At 45.8% G+C, this 17,883-nt stretch overlaps 2 protein-coding genes across 2 annotated transcripts in view; one reads left to right on the top strand and one right to left on the bottom strand.

Moving 5' to 3' along the window:
• The window catches only part of TUBGCP5 (tubulin gamma complex component 5), a 294,174-nt gene that overhangs the window by 51,477 nt on the left and 224,814 nt on the right, over positions 1 to 17,883 (top strand). The window lies entirely within an intron of this gene.
• Positions 9,951 to 12,374, bottom strand: AMER3 (APC membrane recruitment protein 3). The gene has a single exon (XM_055574428.1). It carries the CDS (start codon positions 12,372 to 12,374, stop codon positions 9,951 to 9,953), a length of 2,424 nt encoding a protein of 807 aa, XP_055430403.1.

The raw sequence follows: 17,883 nt of genomic DNA, 5'->3' as shown, positions 1-17,883 counted from the left end.
ATAAAAACAATATGGTAGTGGTACAAGAACAGAAATATAGACCAATAGGCAGAACACTTGATATAAATCAAGCAAAATGCTCTATGACCCACCTCCTAGAGTAATAGAAATTAAAACAAGAGTAAACAAGTGGGACCTGATTAAACTTAAAAGCTTTTGCACAGCAAAGGAAAGTATAAGCAAGGTGAAAAGACAACCCTCAGAATGGGAGAAAATAATAGCAAATGAAACAACTGACAAAGGATTAATTTCTAAAATATACAAGCAGCTCATACAACTCAATACCAGAAAAACAAACAACCCAATCAGAAAGTGGGAAGAAGACCTAAACTGACATTTCTCCAAAGAAGACATACAGATGGATAACAAATGTATGAAAAGATGCTCAACATCACTCATTAGTAGAGAAATGCAAATCAAAACTACAATGACTTCACACTGGTCAGAATGGCCATCATCAAAAAGTCTACAAACAATAAATGCTGGAGAGGGTGTTGAGAAAAAGGAATGCTCTTGCACTCTTGATGGGAATGTAAATTGATACAGCCACTATGGAAGATGGTATGGAGATTCCTTGAAAAACTAGGAATAAAATGACCATATGACCCAGCAATCCCACTCCTAGGCATATATCCAGAGGAAACCAAAATTGAAAGAGACACATGTATCCCATTGTTCATTGCAGCACTATTTACAATAAGCAACCTAGATGTCCACTGACAGATGAATGGATAAAGAAGTTGTGGTACATATACACAATGGAATATTACTCAGTCATAAAAAGGAACACATTTGAGTCAGTTTTGATGAGGTGGATGAACCCAGAGCCTATTTTATGCAGAGTGAAGTGAGTCAGAAAGAAAAAGATAAACATCATATTCTAATGTATATATATGGAATCTAGAAAAATGGTACTGAAGATTTTATTTACAGGGCAAAATGGAAAAAACAGACATAGGGAATAGACTTATGGATGTGGGGAGAGGGTGAGCTATATGGAAAGAGAAACATGGAAACTTACATTACCATATGTAAAATAGATAGCCAATGGGAATTTGCTGTATGTCTCAGGAAACTCAAACAGGGGCTCTGTATCAACCTAGAGGGGTGGGATAGGGAGGGAGATGGGAGGGAGTTTCAAAAGGGAGGGGATATATGTATACCTATGGCTGATTCATGTTGAGGTTTGACAGAAAACAGCAAAATTCTGTAAAGCAATTATCCTTAATAAAAAATAAATAATTTTTTTAAAAAAAGAATATAGACTAATGGAATAAGAGAGAAAGTTGAGAGAGAAGCTTTTGCACTTATGGGGATCTTACCCCTGACATAAGAGGCAAGAATATACAAAGGAAAAAAGACAGCCTCTTCAATAATTGGTGCCTGGAAAACTGGACAGCTACATGTAAAAGAATGAAAGTAGAACACTTCCTAACACCATACACAAAAGTAAACTCAAAATGGATTAAAGACTTAAATGTATGGCCAGAAACTATAAAACCCTTAGAGAAAAATATAGGCAGACCACTGCAGAAGATACATAGCAAGAACCTCTTTGAACCCACCTCCCAGAGTAATGGAAATAAAAACAAAATAAACAAATGGGGCCTAATTAAACTTAAAGGCTTTTGCACAGAAAATGAAACTATAACCAAGATAAAGCAACAGCCCTCAGAATGGGAGAAAATAATTGCAAATGAAGCAACTGACAAAGGATTCATCTCCAAAATATAACCAGCTCATGTAGCTCAAATCAAATAAATGAACAACCCAATCAAAAAGTAGGAAAAAGACCTAAACAGATATTACTCCAAAGAAGATATACAGATGGCTAACAAATTCATGAAAAGATGTTCAACGTTGCTCATTATTAGAGAAATGCAAATCAAAACTACAATGAGGTTTCACCTCACACCAATCAGAGTGGCCATCATCAAAAAAATCTACAAACAATAAATGCTGGAGAAGATGTGAAGGAAAAGGAACCCTCTTACACTGTTGGTGGGAATGTAAATTGATATAGCCCTATAGAGAATAGTATGGAGATTCTTTAGAAAACTAGGAATAAATCTATTATATGACCCAGCAATCCCACTTTCTGGGCATATACCCTGAGAAAACCACAATTCAAAAAGACACATGGACCTCAGTGTTCATTGCAGCACTATTTCCATTAGCCAGGTCATGGAAGCAACCTAGATGTCCACTGACAAGTGAATGGATAAAGAAGTTGTGGTACATATGGAATATTGTTTTTGTTGTTTGGTTGCAAAGTTGCATCTGACTCTTTTGCAGCCCCATGGACTATAGCCTGCCAGGATCCTCGGTCCGGGGGATTTCCCAGGCAAAAATACAAGAGTAGGTTGCCATCTGTTTCTCCAGAGGATCTCCTTGACCCAGGGATTGAACCTGCGTTTCCTCCATTGGCAGTCAGAATCTCTACCACTGAACCACCAAGGAAGCCCCAAATGGAATATTACTCAAGCCATAAAATGAACAAATTTCAGTCTGTTATACAGAGTGAAGTAAGTTAGAAAAGCAAATATCATATATTAATGCATATGTATGGAATCTAGAAAAATGATACTGGTGAGCCTATTTATAGGGAATAAATGGAGACACAGATGTAGAGAAGGAACTTGTGGACACAGCAGGAGCAAGAGAATGAATGGAGAAAGTAGCATTGACTTATATATACTACCATGCGTAAAATAAATAACTAGTGGGAAGCTTCTATATAACACAGATAGCCCAGCACAGGGAACTCTGCTCTATATTCCATATTAACCTATATGGGAAAAGAATCTAAAACAAAGTGAATTTATGCATATGCATAATTTATTCACTTTGCTCTATGCCTGAAACTAATACAGCATTGTACATCAACTATACTCCAATAAAAATTTTTAAATCACAGAAAATATTTCAGAATTAATCAAGAAAGTGAAAGGCTTCTACTATGAAAACTATAAAACATAAAGAGAACCTAAATAAGTGGAAAACAGATTGTGTTTAAATATTTGAACACTTTATATTGTTCAAATAGCAATACTTTTCATAATAAAGACAGATTCAATTCCTAAAAATAAATTAATAAATCTTCCAGTCCTTGAACATATCTTTCTACTTATTTGTGTCTTAAAATTTTTTCAACAATATTTTATTGCTGAAATATTATTGAAATATTATTTCAATGTATGATTGTTTTGCCTCCTTGGTTGTATTTATTCCAAAGTATTTTACTTTTATGCTAAAAATTGTTTCATTAATTTCCTTTTTGGATTGTTCATTTTTAGCATATTTTCAAAATTTCCAAAATTTCAACTTATATTTGTTGATTTTTTAATCCTTCAACTTTGCTGAATTAATTTATTAGCTCTAGCAGTTTTTTTGTGGGTCTTCAGAATTTTTATTTTTAAAATCATTTTGTCTGCAAACAGAAATAATTCTACTTTTCCAATTTGGATGTACTTTGTTTCTTTTTCTTTCACAGTTGCTCTGGCTTCCAATATGTGTCCAATAGAAGGGTGAAAGTGGGCATCCTTGTTTTATTTCCGATCTTAGGAAAAAGTTTCAGTCTTTTACCATTGAGAGTAATGTTAACTGTGAGCTTTTAATAAATTCTCTTTATTGTATTGAGGATATTTCTTTCTATTCCTAGTGTTCTGAGTATTTTTATCATGAAAGGCTGCTGAATGTTATCAAATGTTTTTTCTGCTTGAGTTGAGATGATCACGTGCTTTTTTCCTTCATCTTATTAATGGCATAGTATTACATATTTTGTTTTTCATATATTGAACCATCCTTGCACTTTAGGAACAAAACTCACTTGGTCTTGGCGTGTGTAATCATTTTACTGTGCTGTTGAATTCAGTTTGCCACTATTCTGTTGAGAATTTTTGTATCATATATTCATAAGAAATATTAATATGTAGTTTTCTTGTAGTGTCTTTGTCTGGCTTTGGTATCAGGGCAGTGTTGGCCTCATGGAATGAGTTACAAACTGTTCCCATCTCTTCAAAGGTTTGGGAGAGTTTCAGGGTGATTGATGTTAAATCTTCCTTGAGCATTTGATGGAATTCGCCAGTTAAGTCATCTTGTCCTGAGCCTTTTGTTATTGAAAGGTTTTTTTAAAATTACTGACTCAGTCTCTTTGCTAGTTATAGATCTATTATCCTCAGATTTTTAATTTCTTCATGATTCATTTCTGATAGATGTATATTTCTAGTAATTTGTCCATTTCATCTAGATTATGCAATTTGTTGATATAAATGTTCATAGCATTCTCTTATTATCATTTTAATTTTTATAAAATTGGTAATATCTCCACTTATGTATTTCTGATTTTAATACTTTTAAGTCTTCTCTCTCTTGCTCACAGTCTAAACTAAAGTTTTGTCTATTTAGTTGATCTTTTCAAAGAACCAACTTTAATTTTGATGACATTTTCCCGTTTTTTTCTCTTCTGCATTGTATTTATCTCCATTCTAAGGCTTATTATGTCTTTCTTTCTGCTGGGTCTGGGTTAGTATTTCTTCTTTTTCTAGTTCCTTAAATTATGAATATAAAGTTAGATTATTAATTTGAGATCTTTATTCTTTTTTAGCATATGCATTGCAGCAATAAATTTTCTTCTTAGTACTGCTTTCTCTGTATCCCTCAAGTTTGGGTATATTGTGTCTCATTTTTGTTTGTCTCAGGTATTTTCTAATAAAACTCACAGATTCTTATTATTTTTTTATTTTTAAATTTTAAAATTTATTTATTTTGATTTATTTTTGGCTGCACCGCATCTTCATTGCTGTGCTCAGGCTTTCTCTGGTTGTGATGAGTGGGAGATACTCGTCCTTGGATGCATGGGCTTCTCACTGTGAGGGCTTCTCTTGTGCACGGAGGGTAGGCATATAGCTGCACGTGGACTCAGTAGCTGTGGTGCATGTGCTCACTTGCTCCATGGCATGTGGAATCTTCCTGGACCAGGGATTGAACCCATGTGCCCTGCATCAGCAGGGGGATTCTTGACCACTGGACGCCCAGGAAAGATCAAAAACTCAAGATTCTTTACTAAACTATGGTGAGTCTACTGATAAGCTCATTTATGGGATTCTTCATTTAATGTACAGTGTTTTTGATGTCTAACAGTTTCTTTTGATTTCTTCCTTGGAATTTTTCCTGTCAGCTGTATTTCCTCCTGTTCTTGCATTTTGCCTACTTTTTTCATTAGAACTCTCAGCATATTAATCACTCATTTTATAATTTTAATGTGATAATTCCAACACCTGTGACTAGTTCTGGCAATATATTTGTTCCTCAGACATTGTTTCCTTTTGCCTTTAGCAAATAGTTTTCAGCTGAAAGTCAGAGATTGTATAGGGTAACAGGTAGTGAAGTAAATAGGTTTTTAGTGTGCGGGTTTATGTTAATCTGGCTAAGAGGTGGACTATTTCCTTACTTCTTATATAAGCACCAGAGGCTTTGTATTACTGTAATGGGCTTATTTTCCCTCCCTCCGTTTCTCTGTGGCTCCCCTTTCTTCTGATCTTTAGTGAGTCTTTGTCTCATAGCTCTTTTAGTTTTAATCCACAGTTCTTATTACTGAGGCTTTTTAGTGTGGAGATAGGTTTATTTGGAAGCAGGAGAATGTGCCCTTATCTTCTGAGCTTCTAATCAGTCTCAATCTTTTGTAGACCTGTGATGCCGGGGTAGGGTAAAGCCTTCTGAAACCCTAGTTCCTTCTGGCTCACCATTTCTGGTTTTTATTTTGGAATCCTCTTCTGGTTAACTATCCCTTTCTTTCTGTCTTTCTATCTGTCTATGTTTTTCTTAAGTGAGACAGTAAGGCTAGAAATGTATGGGATTGGGTAGAATTCCCTTCTTTCAGCTTGGAAAAGGCTTCAAAATATCCCCCCTAGGAAGTCTCTCCCCTTTACACAGGCCTGTTAGGGAGAAGAATATGGAGGGTTTCACAATGGCTATTCTCTCTTTGCCAGGCCCATGAGGGGACGTTCGTCCCCACCCTGAAAATATAGAATGGTTTCTGGAAGAAAGCCATGAATGTATGGGCACCCCATTTACTGCCAAACCCTTTATACCTGCCTGCTCAGTCATAGCAGTTTATCAAAATTACTCCCTAAATGCTCCTACCAGTTCTTCATAATCTTGACGCTTCTGCTCCAGGTCTCAATTGCCTCATTCTCTGGATGTACTTGTGTCTCCAGGCTTCAGAGAAATTATTTGCTCTGTGATCTCATTCTCTGACAGGTCAAGAAAATCATGGATTTTCAGTTTGTCCACCTTTTTCTTGTAAGGAGGAAAATGACAAATTCCAAGGCCTTACACATAATAACAAAAGAACGAACCTCTCCCCTTCCAAAGATGAAGGTATGTAGTATGTTGGTATGAGCATGAAGCTCAGGCCATTAACAACACCAGGACCTTAAGATAGTTTGGCACTGGGGTAGGGATATGGAAGCAGGATTCACTGGTCATTTTAAAAAAATGCATCTTTTCCTTGTTAAGTTTCATTTTCATAGTTTTGAAGAGGACTTTCAGAGAGAACATTTAGGCAAAAAAGAAGTGCAATATTGTTTGTAACAGCTAAAATGGAAAATTAACTTGAGTATCCATCAGCAGCAGAGTGTCTAAATTACTTGCCGCCTGTAGGAGACTGCTGTGCAAGCTGTTCAAGAGAGTGGAGAACCTGCATGCTGCTGATGCCTGCTAAGCCCAAGGAAGATGTCTATGATACAGTGTGCAGTGAAAAAAAAAAAAAAGGTGCAAGTCATGTGTATTTATGTCATGGGCACAGAAAGGGTCTGAGGACACATCCAATTTCAAGAAGGACAGGGAAGCTAAGGCTCTGCACTTGGCATTGTTTGCATTGCTTGTAGTGAATGGAAATTGATTTTGAATCAAAACAACAGGGGTAAGAGAGGAATTAGAAGAAACTTAGTTTTCATTGTTCTGTATTCGGTGTATCAGTCCTCACTTCATATAAATAAGCAAGTAAACAAATAAATAAAATGAAGAGCCAGGAAATCTAAGACGTACCCTCAATGTAGTTTGCAGGGTCTTCCCCAACCTGTGCTGGCCTTCACCCCCTTTTCCATTCTAGCACCTTCTGCTCACTTCCCCGCCCTCCTGGTCCACCCAGCCACCCCACTGTCAGGCTCAGCTGCGAGGCTGCCTGGATCCCTTCCAGAGCTCCCATTTTCAAACTCAACCTCAGAAGGTTGGAAGGGCAGAAGCGCAGTGCACAGGCGCCAGGGTGAATATCAGTTCCCCACCACTGTGTGACGCCGGGACAGCTGTGAGCTGGGGACAACTGGACTTTCTTCCCAGGATGTTACTTTACATGGGAAAAACTTTCTATAACTTCCACAGCCATGTGTGAATAGAAGGACTGGAAATTGACCAGAGTTCTGAAAGTGCCCCACACAGAACTCTTCTACACTCATCACTGGGTTAGACACCTGTCCCAGGAGCTGACTCCCAAAATTCCCCTCTTCCTACCAGTGGGTCACCTCAAGGACACACTTGAGGCCTGTGGAGCCCAGTCAGACTGGTACTGCCTGGATCCCTCTTGGTGGGAAAGGCAGCCTGAAGAGTGGGGTACATAAAGGGAGATGGGCTGAGGGAATCTTGGCTCACAGAACACGAGAGGAAGACCACATGGCCTCCTTCACTCTGCCAGCAAGATGTCTCACAGACCACTGCTGAGTCTGCTACTCAGATTGCTGAAGGATAATCTCTGCGGTGCCAGCATTGCTTAAGATCCGCCACAGATTGAGAGCCACTGGGCAGGTAGGCGTGGCCCAGGTCTTTATATCTGCTTCCCTGCTGTTGGGTCACTGTACATCCTCTTTGCCATGGCCTCTGAGTCCTGGGACCACCTTGGTTCATACCCTTCCCAGTACTTCTGGGCTGGGCTGGTTCTTCCACATCTCCATGTGTCACTGTGTCATATCAAGGAAGTCTTCATCAGAAGTTCAGCCAAGTTAAACCCAACTCTGTTGCTCTCTAGACCCCAGGCCCACAGGCAGCAAGAAATCAGAAAACCATGCACAACTTTTTGGTATTTCATTCTTGCAGCAGTATTTACTGGGTACTCGCTCTGCTCAGGTGCAGTACAAAGTAACAGGGAGGTGTACTCCTGGCACCCAGAGGCCCCAGACATCTGTATCCTGAAGGAAGGAGTGGAGGCCTTGAGAGGGGTGTTTGCAGTGGGGGCTGCTAAGAACTGGACCCCACTTGCTGGCTGAGGATGATGTGGGCAAGTCACATCCACACCATGGCCTTGGTTTGCATGTAAGAAACCGGGAAAGCAGCTGACATGCAGCACCTGCTCATGTCAGGGCCCCTAAGGCTGTCCTTGTGACAGTCCTAGGACGAAGGGCCGAGTGTGGCCCCCAGGAGCTGGCCCTGGCCTCCCGTGAGTCCTGTCCCAATGCGCCTGCTCAGCAGCTTTGTCATGCCCCTTTGAGCCTCCCATTTGCTGCCCTCATCCTCCCATAGCAGGCCCCAGGGAACAGTTATTAATGAGAGCTGCAGAGCATGTTCCAGCCTGAAAACAAGGCCTCGGACAATCAGGAGTGGCCCCAGCCTGTGGTCAGACTACATCTCTCTGTCTGGAATCCCTCCCTCATCACTCTTCAAGAAACAGGCAGTGGGCTCTGCGGGAAGCCTCAGGCCAGGGGCCCTGACATTCTGCAACAGGAACAGCTCCACTGCCTGTAGCATACTCCCCCCTCTCACCTCTACGAAACAGGGCACCTGAGGCAGGATCTAATCATAGAAGACCCCGTCAAGGAGCTTGCTGTTGGTCTGCTGCCCTGAGGCTGGCCAGACAGACACCTGCCCTTCCTGCCCCATCTTTCCCTTTGTGATTCTGAATGTTTGGTGCTGTGCAAATGTTGTGATTTTTTTGAGGGGTTGGGGGATACAGCTTCATTCAAAAGTGAGCCTTCCTGAAAGAGGAAGCTAGGATGCTGGCAGCACGGAGGGTGGAAATGGCAGTGTGGAGGATCAGACAGCTTCTTCCCCAAGAGCGTCTTGCCACCCACAGATCAGTTAGAGTGCACAAATGGGGGGAAACCATTGTTTGTATGGGGTGTTTTGTGACAGGGAACACCCACTGTTCAGGGTCTCCAGGGTCTGGCCAGCCCTGGCAAGGTTGCACAGGAATGCGTGGCATCTGCTGGTTCAAGGCTCTTGCTAAGATGGCTGGTCCTGATTCTGATTCCCTTAGCCCTTCAGGGCCCTTCAGCCCTTCAGCCATAAGTTATGGCTGCTCATTCTGGAGGTGGGGTGAGTAGACACTATTGAGCTAACCCCTAGTCTCAAGCTTCTACCCAAGTCTCGGATTCCTCACTCACATTTATTACTCTCAATTCTTGTGCAGACTTATCAGCACAATATGTGCCCTTTACAATATGTACTGTTTCCATCCCCAAAACATTCCCAGGTCTGTTTAGACACCTGGGTTTAGACTGTTCATTTGTGTGTGTGTGTGAGGAAATCGGTGAGGAACATTTTGAGAGCGCTGGCAGCTTTGCAGTTGTCCTTGGCCCTGGGCTTCCCAGGACCTCTTCTGGCAGAGCTGTTGGGTTTAGGCACGGATGCCTCCATGTTAAAATGCCCCACTCTTCCTGTCTGAATACTGACACTCCCTTCCCCCCAATACAGTCCTCCAGTCCTCACATCAGGAACAAAGGATGGAGATTTGGGTCTTAGACTCTCCTGAATGTGATCCCAAGGATGCAAAACTGTTCCAAAGCTGGGGCTCGGTCGTGCTGTCCTGGTAGCCCCTACTTCCTGCTGGTTGCAGAGGATCCCTTGTGATCCGAAAAGCTGCAGTGGTTTTCTGGGCACTTGCAGAGGGGGGGACCCTCTCACTAGCTGTTGGAAGTGAGGGCCAGAATTCCTGGCAAGTGATCCCAGGCAGAGGCACACTACAAGTCCAGCTGGCCCCTCTGTGCAGCCTGCTCTATAGCCCTTGAGTTGAGCTGCAGGGGCTGGTCCTCCACAGAGACATGGGCCTGGACATTCAGCGTGGTGGGCTCCTCCCTGAGCTGACTCAGATCCAGAATGCTGCCTGGGCATCTCTGGTCCTGTGGGATGTGGAGTGGGTTGGCCAGGGAGGGCAGGCCACAGATGGCAGCCAGGTTAGGGAAGCCATTAGGCTGTTCCTGTTGCAGAATGTCAGGGCCCCTGGCCTGAGGCTTCCCACAGAGCCCACTACCTGTGTTTTGTCTTGGGGGCTGAGCAGCAGGGGACTGGCAGTCTGGGTTGATCTGTAGGGCTTCCACCTGGGCCACACAGCCTGTCAGGGTGAGTTTTGAATCCATGGTGCTTCCCCCAGGACCTGGCCTCCAGGGACCTTGGAAACACCCAAGGTTCCTAGGCAGCCTGGGCTCCTGGGAACCAGGCCAGACAGATGGGTGTGGGACCTTGTTCTTCCTGGATGTGTTGGATCCCATGGCGGCTGCAGACCCTACAGGGGAGAATGAGCCTTCAGGGTGGCCTTGTATCCCTCGTTCCCCAGAGACCAGTACACACTCCAGAGAGGGGTCACAGGATGAAGACTTGGTCTCCTGCTTGGCCCCAGCTAGGACCTTGCTCACTCCAGCAAGCAGGCCCTTGGGACCTGAACATGCCCACAGCTCCTTCCTGCTGGGTATAGAGCTCATAGAGATTCTACCTGCATCTAAAGACTGGGGCCCCCTGCCATCCAGTTTCACTGGACCTAGGCCCATCTTCTCAGAGCCAGCTCCTGGTTTCTCCACCAGTCCTCCTGAGGGAGTTGCCGGCTCTCTGAGAGCTGAGGCAGGCAAGGCACGGAGCTCCGGGCCCCGGCGGAGCCAGTTGATAATGCCCATGGTGATGGCAAGCTCAGTGTCACATAGCTTCAGCAGGCACTCTTTGCCCCTCCAAGAGCTCTGCAAGAAGCCCTGGCTGAGTAGGTCTGGGCCTGGAACAGGAGCCAGGTTCTCCTCTGCACCGACATGGAAGCTGCACATGGACAACGGGGCTCCCAGTGCCGGCCCCGATGGACTCTCGGACACGCACAAGTCGTCATCCAGGCTCGGACTCCCAGGGCCCTCAGCGGGGTCATAGAAGAGCTCATAGAGGGCGTCTCCACTGTAGCTGTCCCGGGGGAAGGCGGCTGTGGGTGTGCCTGGGCTCGGGGCCTCCTTCTTGTCCTCCTCTAGGCCTGGTGAGAAGGAGTCATAGTAGCCCTCGTCACTCGTGGACACAGACTCCGGCCGCTCACTCTTGGGGGTCCCTGTGTCTGTGGAGCTGGCTTTGGAGCTGCTGTGGGGATCCCTGCATGGGCACAGAGGGAGCTCAGCCAGCCTAGCTGCATCTGGCCTGGGCTGGTCTGTGTCTGATGCCTGGGGCCCTCCCAGCCACAGGCCTAGCAGGGCATGCTGCTGCTGCCTCACTGAGTGATTCACATGGTCCCAGAACTTGGCAAAGTCAGACATTTCATGCTGGGCAGGCGATGCCAGCTGCTCTATGCTACCTTGGAAGGGGCCCCTGGAAGTCTTGCTGTCAGAAGCCTGTGATCTCTGGGCAGGGCTCGCCAGGCCCTCGTTCAGCTCCAGGGATGGCACTGAGCTCTCATCTGCAAAGATCTCCCCACAGCCTGTGAGTGAGTCAAAGCTCTTCAGTGAGGCCACGTCCTCACATAGGGCCCTGCAGAGGTCAAAGGAAGAGTCGGGCAGGAACTCACTGTCGGACAGGTCCTGGCACTGGCCATCCAGGCCCAGTTCCTCGCCCAAGGGGAGGAAGGCTATGCCTCGCTGCCCTCCAGTCTCTGATGGGCCCTCGGGAGAAGACAAGCCCTCCCCCTTGGTTGAGGGCAAATTCTCAGTCTTGTTTCTACGGATGTGGAATAGGTTACGAAAGCACTTCTTGGGTCGTTTCAGGGAAATCCTCTTCCTTGGGATGCTCTTGGCCACAGCTGGTACAAAGGGCATCTGGGGCACAAAGTGGCGGTAGTCAATCATGCGCTGGCTGCTGGGGGTCCCTGGGAAACTTGCACTGCCCACCAGCTGCCCTGTAGCTGTGGCTGCCCTGTCAGCCCTGGGCACACTGTCGTGATTCTTGCTCTTCCGAACCAGTTTGAAGGTGGCCCCACAGAGAGCTGCAGGCCCTCCACTGGTGTCTGGCTGGGCTTCCCGATCAGAGCATCTGTTGTATCCTTGGGTGCTGGGACTGACCTGGGGGCCCCTCTCACTGTGGGGCAGCTGCTGCCCTCCCAGTGAGAGTGCATCCTCTGTGGTCAGGGCAGTCGCTGCTGGGTCTGGAGGTTTCTCATGGTCAATCTGCAGGCTAGATTTGATGAAGGTCTTTCCTCTCTTCAGCTCCATGCTGCAGTGTCACTGCTGCTATGGAAGAAAGCAGGAGACACTCAATATCTAGGATGGAGGCTTGTGATTCTACAAAACCTGACCCCATACCCCGCCCCTGCCCCACTCACACAGGCATGGGAGCTGAGCTCTGACATCTGAGCTTGGATCCTCTGTGGAGGCAAGGGGAGGGGGAGATAGGAACAGTCCCACCCCCACACTTACTGCTCCAGCCTTTGTAGATAACCGATACTCAGAGAAGTTAAGTCACATGCTTAAAGGCACAGAGTTGGAGCCAAAATGAGGGCAGACAGGGTCTGATGTTCCTGTACTGTGATCTTGTGACTCACTAAAGAATCCTTTCAAAGCTTGTCTGGGCAAGTTAGCCTCCCATATCCAGGCCTTATTGGATATACCAATAGCACCATATCCTTAGGGGGAGTATCACGGCCCTTCTGAGTGGATGAAGCAGAGAAGTCAATAAGTAAGTTGCTTCCTTCATGTAAGCAACAAAGCTAAAAGGAAATCTGCTTCCAGGGCTGGGTGCCATGGGTCATCAGTGGAAGGGGAAGACCCATGGCCCTTCAGGACTGCTTTACCCAGCAGGCAAGTAAGGCACAACTAAGCATTTCATGATGCACACAGAGCTTGAGCAGAAGAAGAGAGACAGCAATGTGGCAGAAAGCAAAAGAGAGGAGACAAGCATGAGACCAGGAATAGACAGACTGTCCATACACAGCTCGTCATGTGCTGGAGGATCAGGCAGGTGTTGTCTTTTGTGCATATCCTAACTGACAGACATTGCTACCTGGAGTGCCATCCAGAGAAATTTTCTGATGCCCAGTCTGAGTTCAATAGGAAAGAATGCTGGAATCACTTATTGATGTCTTCCCTGGACTTGAGAGTGGGGAAGTGGTAAGAGTATTAACAAGTTGATCATTGTTGGCACAGCTGGGGAGTCTGGCCTTACCCTGAGTCAATAAAGAGCTATAGAAGTCTTCTGAGGGAGCAGGTGGAAGCAATGGCATAATGAATTTGGTGGTCTGAGACCATTTATCTGATGTCTGAGTGGAGGATGGACTAAACCATGAGAGAGGTTCTGAACAGAGGGGACTCACAAGAGGCAGTAAAATGGGCCAGGTGTAAGGAGATAAGGTCTAGATGGAGGCTGTAACTATAAGCAAAATAAAGAGAGTAAAGCCTTACGAGCTTTCAAAGGAAGAAACATCAGGATTCAGCAACTGACGAAAGAAAAACAAACAGTCTAGAAACCTGAGGCCTGAATACATGCCATTAGGGGGATAAACACTGAGGCCTGGATACAAGCCATTAGGGGGATAAACACTGAGGCCTGGATACAAGCCGTTAGGGGGATCATAAAAGAGGGAAAGCTGAAGTGGAGAGGATGAGAGGTGAATGAAGGCAAGGAAGTGACCTGTGAAAAGAGCTGGTTTGGGGGAGAGAAGCAGTGGTCTAGTTTAAATGTATTACCTTTGGGTGAGTTTGGAAACCCATGAGAACACATGAAAAGAAGGCAGTACTGTGTCCGTAATCAAAGGATGTCACAGTCATCAGTGATTGCAGCACTCCAAGAGGAGCCAGTGAGCCCTGAGGAAAGCCAGGATGTGAAAACACAGGATACTGGCCCCAGATAGCTGAGGTGCATATCAAAGGAATGATTTCAGTGAGCCCAGACTCTTGCATCTTCCGATACCTAGAAAAGCACTAAATTCCTTAACTTGGGATATCTGGTTTTCTTTCATTAGCAATAATCATTTGACACTAATACTACCTGCCCCTTGTTGCAAATCCTCTATATAACCTGGTTCCCACTCTCGATTCCTTGGAGCAGTTCTCTAATGGTTACTTGAGACGCTGCCTCCTGGGCTTGAAGTCCTAAAAATTTCCACTGAATAAAAGGTAACTCTCTAAAAAAAAAAAAAAAAATTAAAAGAAGGCAGGGGTGAAGAGCACCCCCTTAAGCCAATCCCTCCATCCTGGTTTACTGGACCTCACAGGTATCCAGCTCTCAGGCTCCATCTGTCTCACTGTCTCCACATGTCCTTGGCAGTGAGGGACTGCCAGTTGGTCTTCTGGCAGTTTGACCAGGGAGAGAGTATAGAGCTTGGGCTGATTTCTTTGGTTCTCCATAGGGAGCACCTAGATTCACTCTCCCTTAGTCCACAATCTGTGAGGAAGGAATAGAGCAGGTGTGCAAGCAAGTGACTCTGTCAGTATGCATGCCTTTCACACCCACTGCCAAAGAGGCTTACCAGCCCCCTCCAGAGAGTCTCAGAAATGCTTTAACATGAGGTCTGGGAGGTGAGTGGAGAGGGTTCCTCCCAGCCCAACTGGCAACATTAAAACCAAAGAGGATGAGAAGAGGTGGCAAAGGTGGCACTGCACAGGCTCACAGGGGCAAATGTCACCACCTCCATCCCACTCCCACCCCTTAACAGTGCTTCCTCCCCAGTAGAGGAACACCTGGGACTTTTGACCAGAGGAGAGCAGAAGGAGCAGGCACCATGCAAGGGAAAGTTGCAGAACCAAGGCTTGGCTCTGGCTGTAGCCCAGTTCTTTGTGGCAGGACCCTAGACAGTGGGTCAGCTGCCTTTCTGCCTCCTATTGGGTAGCATGTAGCATGTGCCCAAGCCTTTCCCAACCCGAACCTGCAGACCCCATTCTTACTTCTCCCAATCCTTTGTAGCCCAGCCCTGATGGGTTTTGGGGCACACAGCATAGTGGTAACCAGGCAGAATGCTTAGCCCATAAGCTTATAAGGGACATACTGCTGTAACCCCATTTAACAAAGGAGAATTTAACATCCAGAAAAATCAATGGATTGGCCCTCACACAGGTGGCAACAGAGCTAGGATTTGAACCCAAGACTGTCTGATACTAAACCTGTGTTCTTAACTGTGATAGACATTCTATGAACCAACTCAATTTCCCCTTTATGGGAAATCTAAAAATTGAATCATAAATATGTTTTGTAAGAAATTTTGGAAAGCAAAATGAAAATGAAGATTAAAAGCAAAAGTATATCTCATGCAAACTTAGAAAAATTGTAACTGAAGGTAGTATAATTTCTATGGCAAGAAATTTTAGAGATATTTATTATGATTATGCAGTTACTTTTCTTATGTTTTAGAAAAATCTTTTTCTTACTGTACTCTCAAAAATAACTTCAACCAGGCATGATAAAGATTATTTCACTGAAATTCAGTGTGTGTTCAGTCCATTCAGTTTCCATGTTAAAATATTTTACCAGATCCTGACTCTTTGGAAATCTGCAGTCCATATGTGACATGGGTGGGAACTCCCTAAGTGGTCAAAGGATCCACTACCCAACTGGAGTCAGGCTGAGCGGTCATCTTTCTTGATAATTTTCAGGGGCACAGTAGGATTTATCTAGACACCCAGGTGCTGGCACTCTCATTTCCTGAGGGCAGAGGCCATATGTGTCCAGGTTCTCAGTTTTAAAAATGCACATTCTGCTTTGTTGTCTTGTGGCTAAACACCCTCTTAGAGGGGGACCTGATAGATACACTCCCATTATTTGCCAGCCATGAAGACCAATTTTTAGTTTTAACAGATCACTCTAGTTGTGAATAAGAATGTAAATTGAAGCAAAAGGGCAGAGAGGTCAGTTAGGAGCCAGAGGAGGGTCCAGTGGAAAGAAAGTGGTGGCAGAGACTTCCCACATGTGAAAGCTTCCCCTTGAAGCATCTTACACAGAGCATGTACATGCATGTGAACTTGTTGCAAATTGAGAAAATGAAGTAATTTCATTTGCTGCTTTTCTACATTATGACTAACTAGCTCAACTGCCTGGAATTTTCTTTTCTTTTTGGTAAGGTAATTCTATGCTTTTCTTTCATTTTTGAACATGAAAATGATTGCATATTTCATGGAGCAAAATAAAAACATTGGAGTTACACATATGCAACAGAACAGTTTGGAAATACAAAAATTTTGGCTAATAGTTTTGTTATTTACCCTGATTTCCCCCGCCCCACCCCCCAATATCCAGGAGATCACAAACATGAAACACAAAGGGGTGAATGGTGATAAGAGTAGGGGCTTCTGAGGCGAGCCCCACCCAGGGACATCTTGGACATTGGGGTGGAGAGGGTATGTGTGGAGCAGTAGTTTTTCTCTGTAATAGGCTATCTTGTCGAAGCCAAAACCTTCCATATGGATGGAGTGAAGGCCATTGTGGGGAGGGACAGTCTCTGTGTTCTGGGGTGGGTGTGAGATTGGAGATAAAGCAGAAACAGAAACTGCACTGTTTTGAACATTACCAATTCACTCAACCCTCATGTTGGGGAGACAAAGGGACCTTTGGGGACCGAAGGTCCTGGTCCACTTTCTATAAGGGAGTGTCTGGATATTCCTGGCCTGCCCAGTGGAGAGAAGATGGGCCTCTGGTCTTACTCGTCCGTTCCCAAGACCCCATCCTCGAGGTTTCCCCTTCCCTAGCTCAGACTGATCATCTCTCCCGGACACCACATCATCTTCGCTGGGCACCAGGGAGTGGACAGAGTGCAGACACTGGTTCCTCCACTCAACCCGCCCATTGCACGAAAATCGCACAAAAATTCCCCAGTCACTCCCTTCCCCCACTCCACGCACGCCTACATCCTCGGGGCTTTGGCGACTTACCGCTGAGGCCGGGAGTGTCGCGGTATGCGGTCTTGGCAGGTCTGGGAGCCGCGCCCGATACAGAGCTGCGCGATCAGCACCACGGTCAGTTCCCGGCGCCTGGCGCCCACTCAGGACCCGGGGGAGGCGGAGGGCCCGAGTCCTTCCTTCGGCGCTGGAGGCGCTGGGCAGCCGTTCCAGGAAACGCGCCCGCAAGGGTTAACCGCGAGAGAGCAACTAGGCCGGGGCGGGGCAGAGGTGGGCCGGGAGCCTGTCCGCCGCCACCCAGTAGTCGGAGAGGTGACCCGCGCGGGGCTGAATGGGGGCTGCTCTGGCAATACCTCCGTCTCGCTTTGTTCGTGTTTATTCTGATATCAGCCTCGGTGCTTCTCTAACTCCCCGCAGGGCTGTGATTTTGCATCCCTGAGGCCCAGCCTCTTGTGCACCCCAGACTGACAGTCATCCAATCATGACTGTCGCCCTCGACCGTATACTGCATTCCACAGCCACGGTCAGAACTCCTTAGAGTGCGCAGGTGTGGGTACCCCTAACCCCCACATCCCGCAGCGCCTGGCAAGTTTAACCCCAACCATCTCGGAAGGGCCTAGCCACAAGTCCTACCCAGTGTTCAGAGAGGATTTGGAAGAAGGGGAAGGCCAGTCTCGAGATGCGGGCACTCTTCCCGGAATCTTCCTTATGGAGTACCTTTCTTGGGCCCCGATTAGATTATTAATGAGAAGTAAGGAGGTGCTTCCCTTTCAGGTAGTCACAGCGTGGGGTTGCGGGTACTGTGGGCCATCGAAGTCTTGCGGGGGGGGGGGGGCGGAAGTGTTTTGAGGACTCTCTCCCCACTGAGCGGAGGGCAGAGGGTTTGCACACCAGGTGT

Source organism: Bubalus kerabau, chromosome 3 (assembly GCF_029407905.1).
Source record: "Bubalus kerabau isolate K-KA32 ecotype Philippines breed swamp buffalo chromosome 3, PCC_UOA_SB_1v2, whole genome shotgun sequence".
NCBI classification, from domain to species: domain Eukaryota; kingdom Metazoa; phylum Chordata; class Mammalia; order Artiodactyla; family Bovidae; genus Bubalus; species Bubalus kerabau.
The sequence above is the reverse complement of the archived record's forward strand: the minus strand, read 5'-3'. Positions and strand labels throughout refer to the sequence as shown.

What these genes read in the sequence shown, in the direction of transcription:
- AMER3 (XM_055574428.1), bottom strand. Translation starts at nt 12,374, where the DNA reads ATGGAGCTGAAGAGAGGAAAGACCTTCATCAAATCTAGCCTGCAGATT.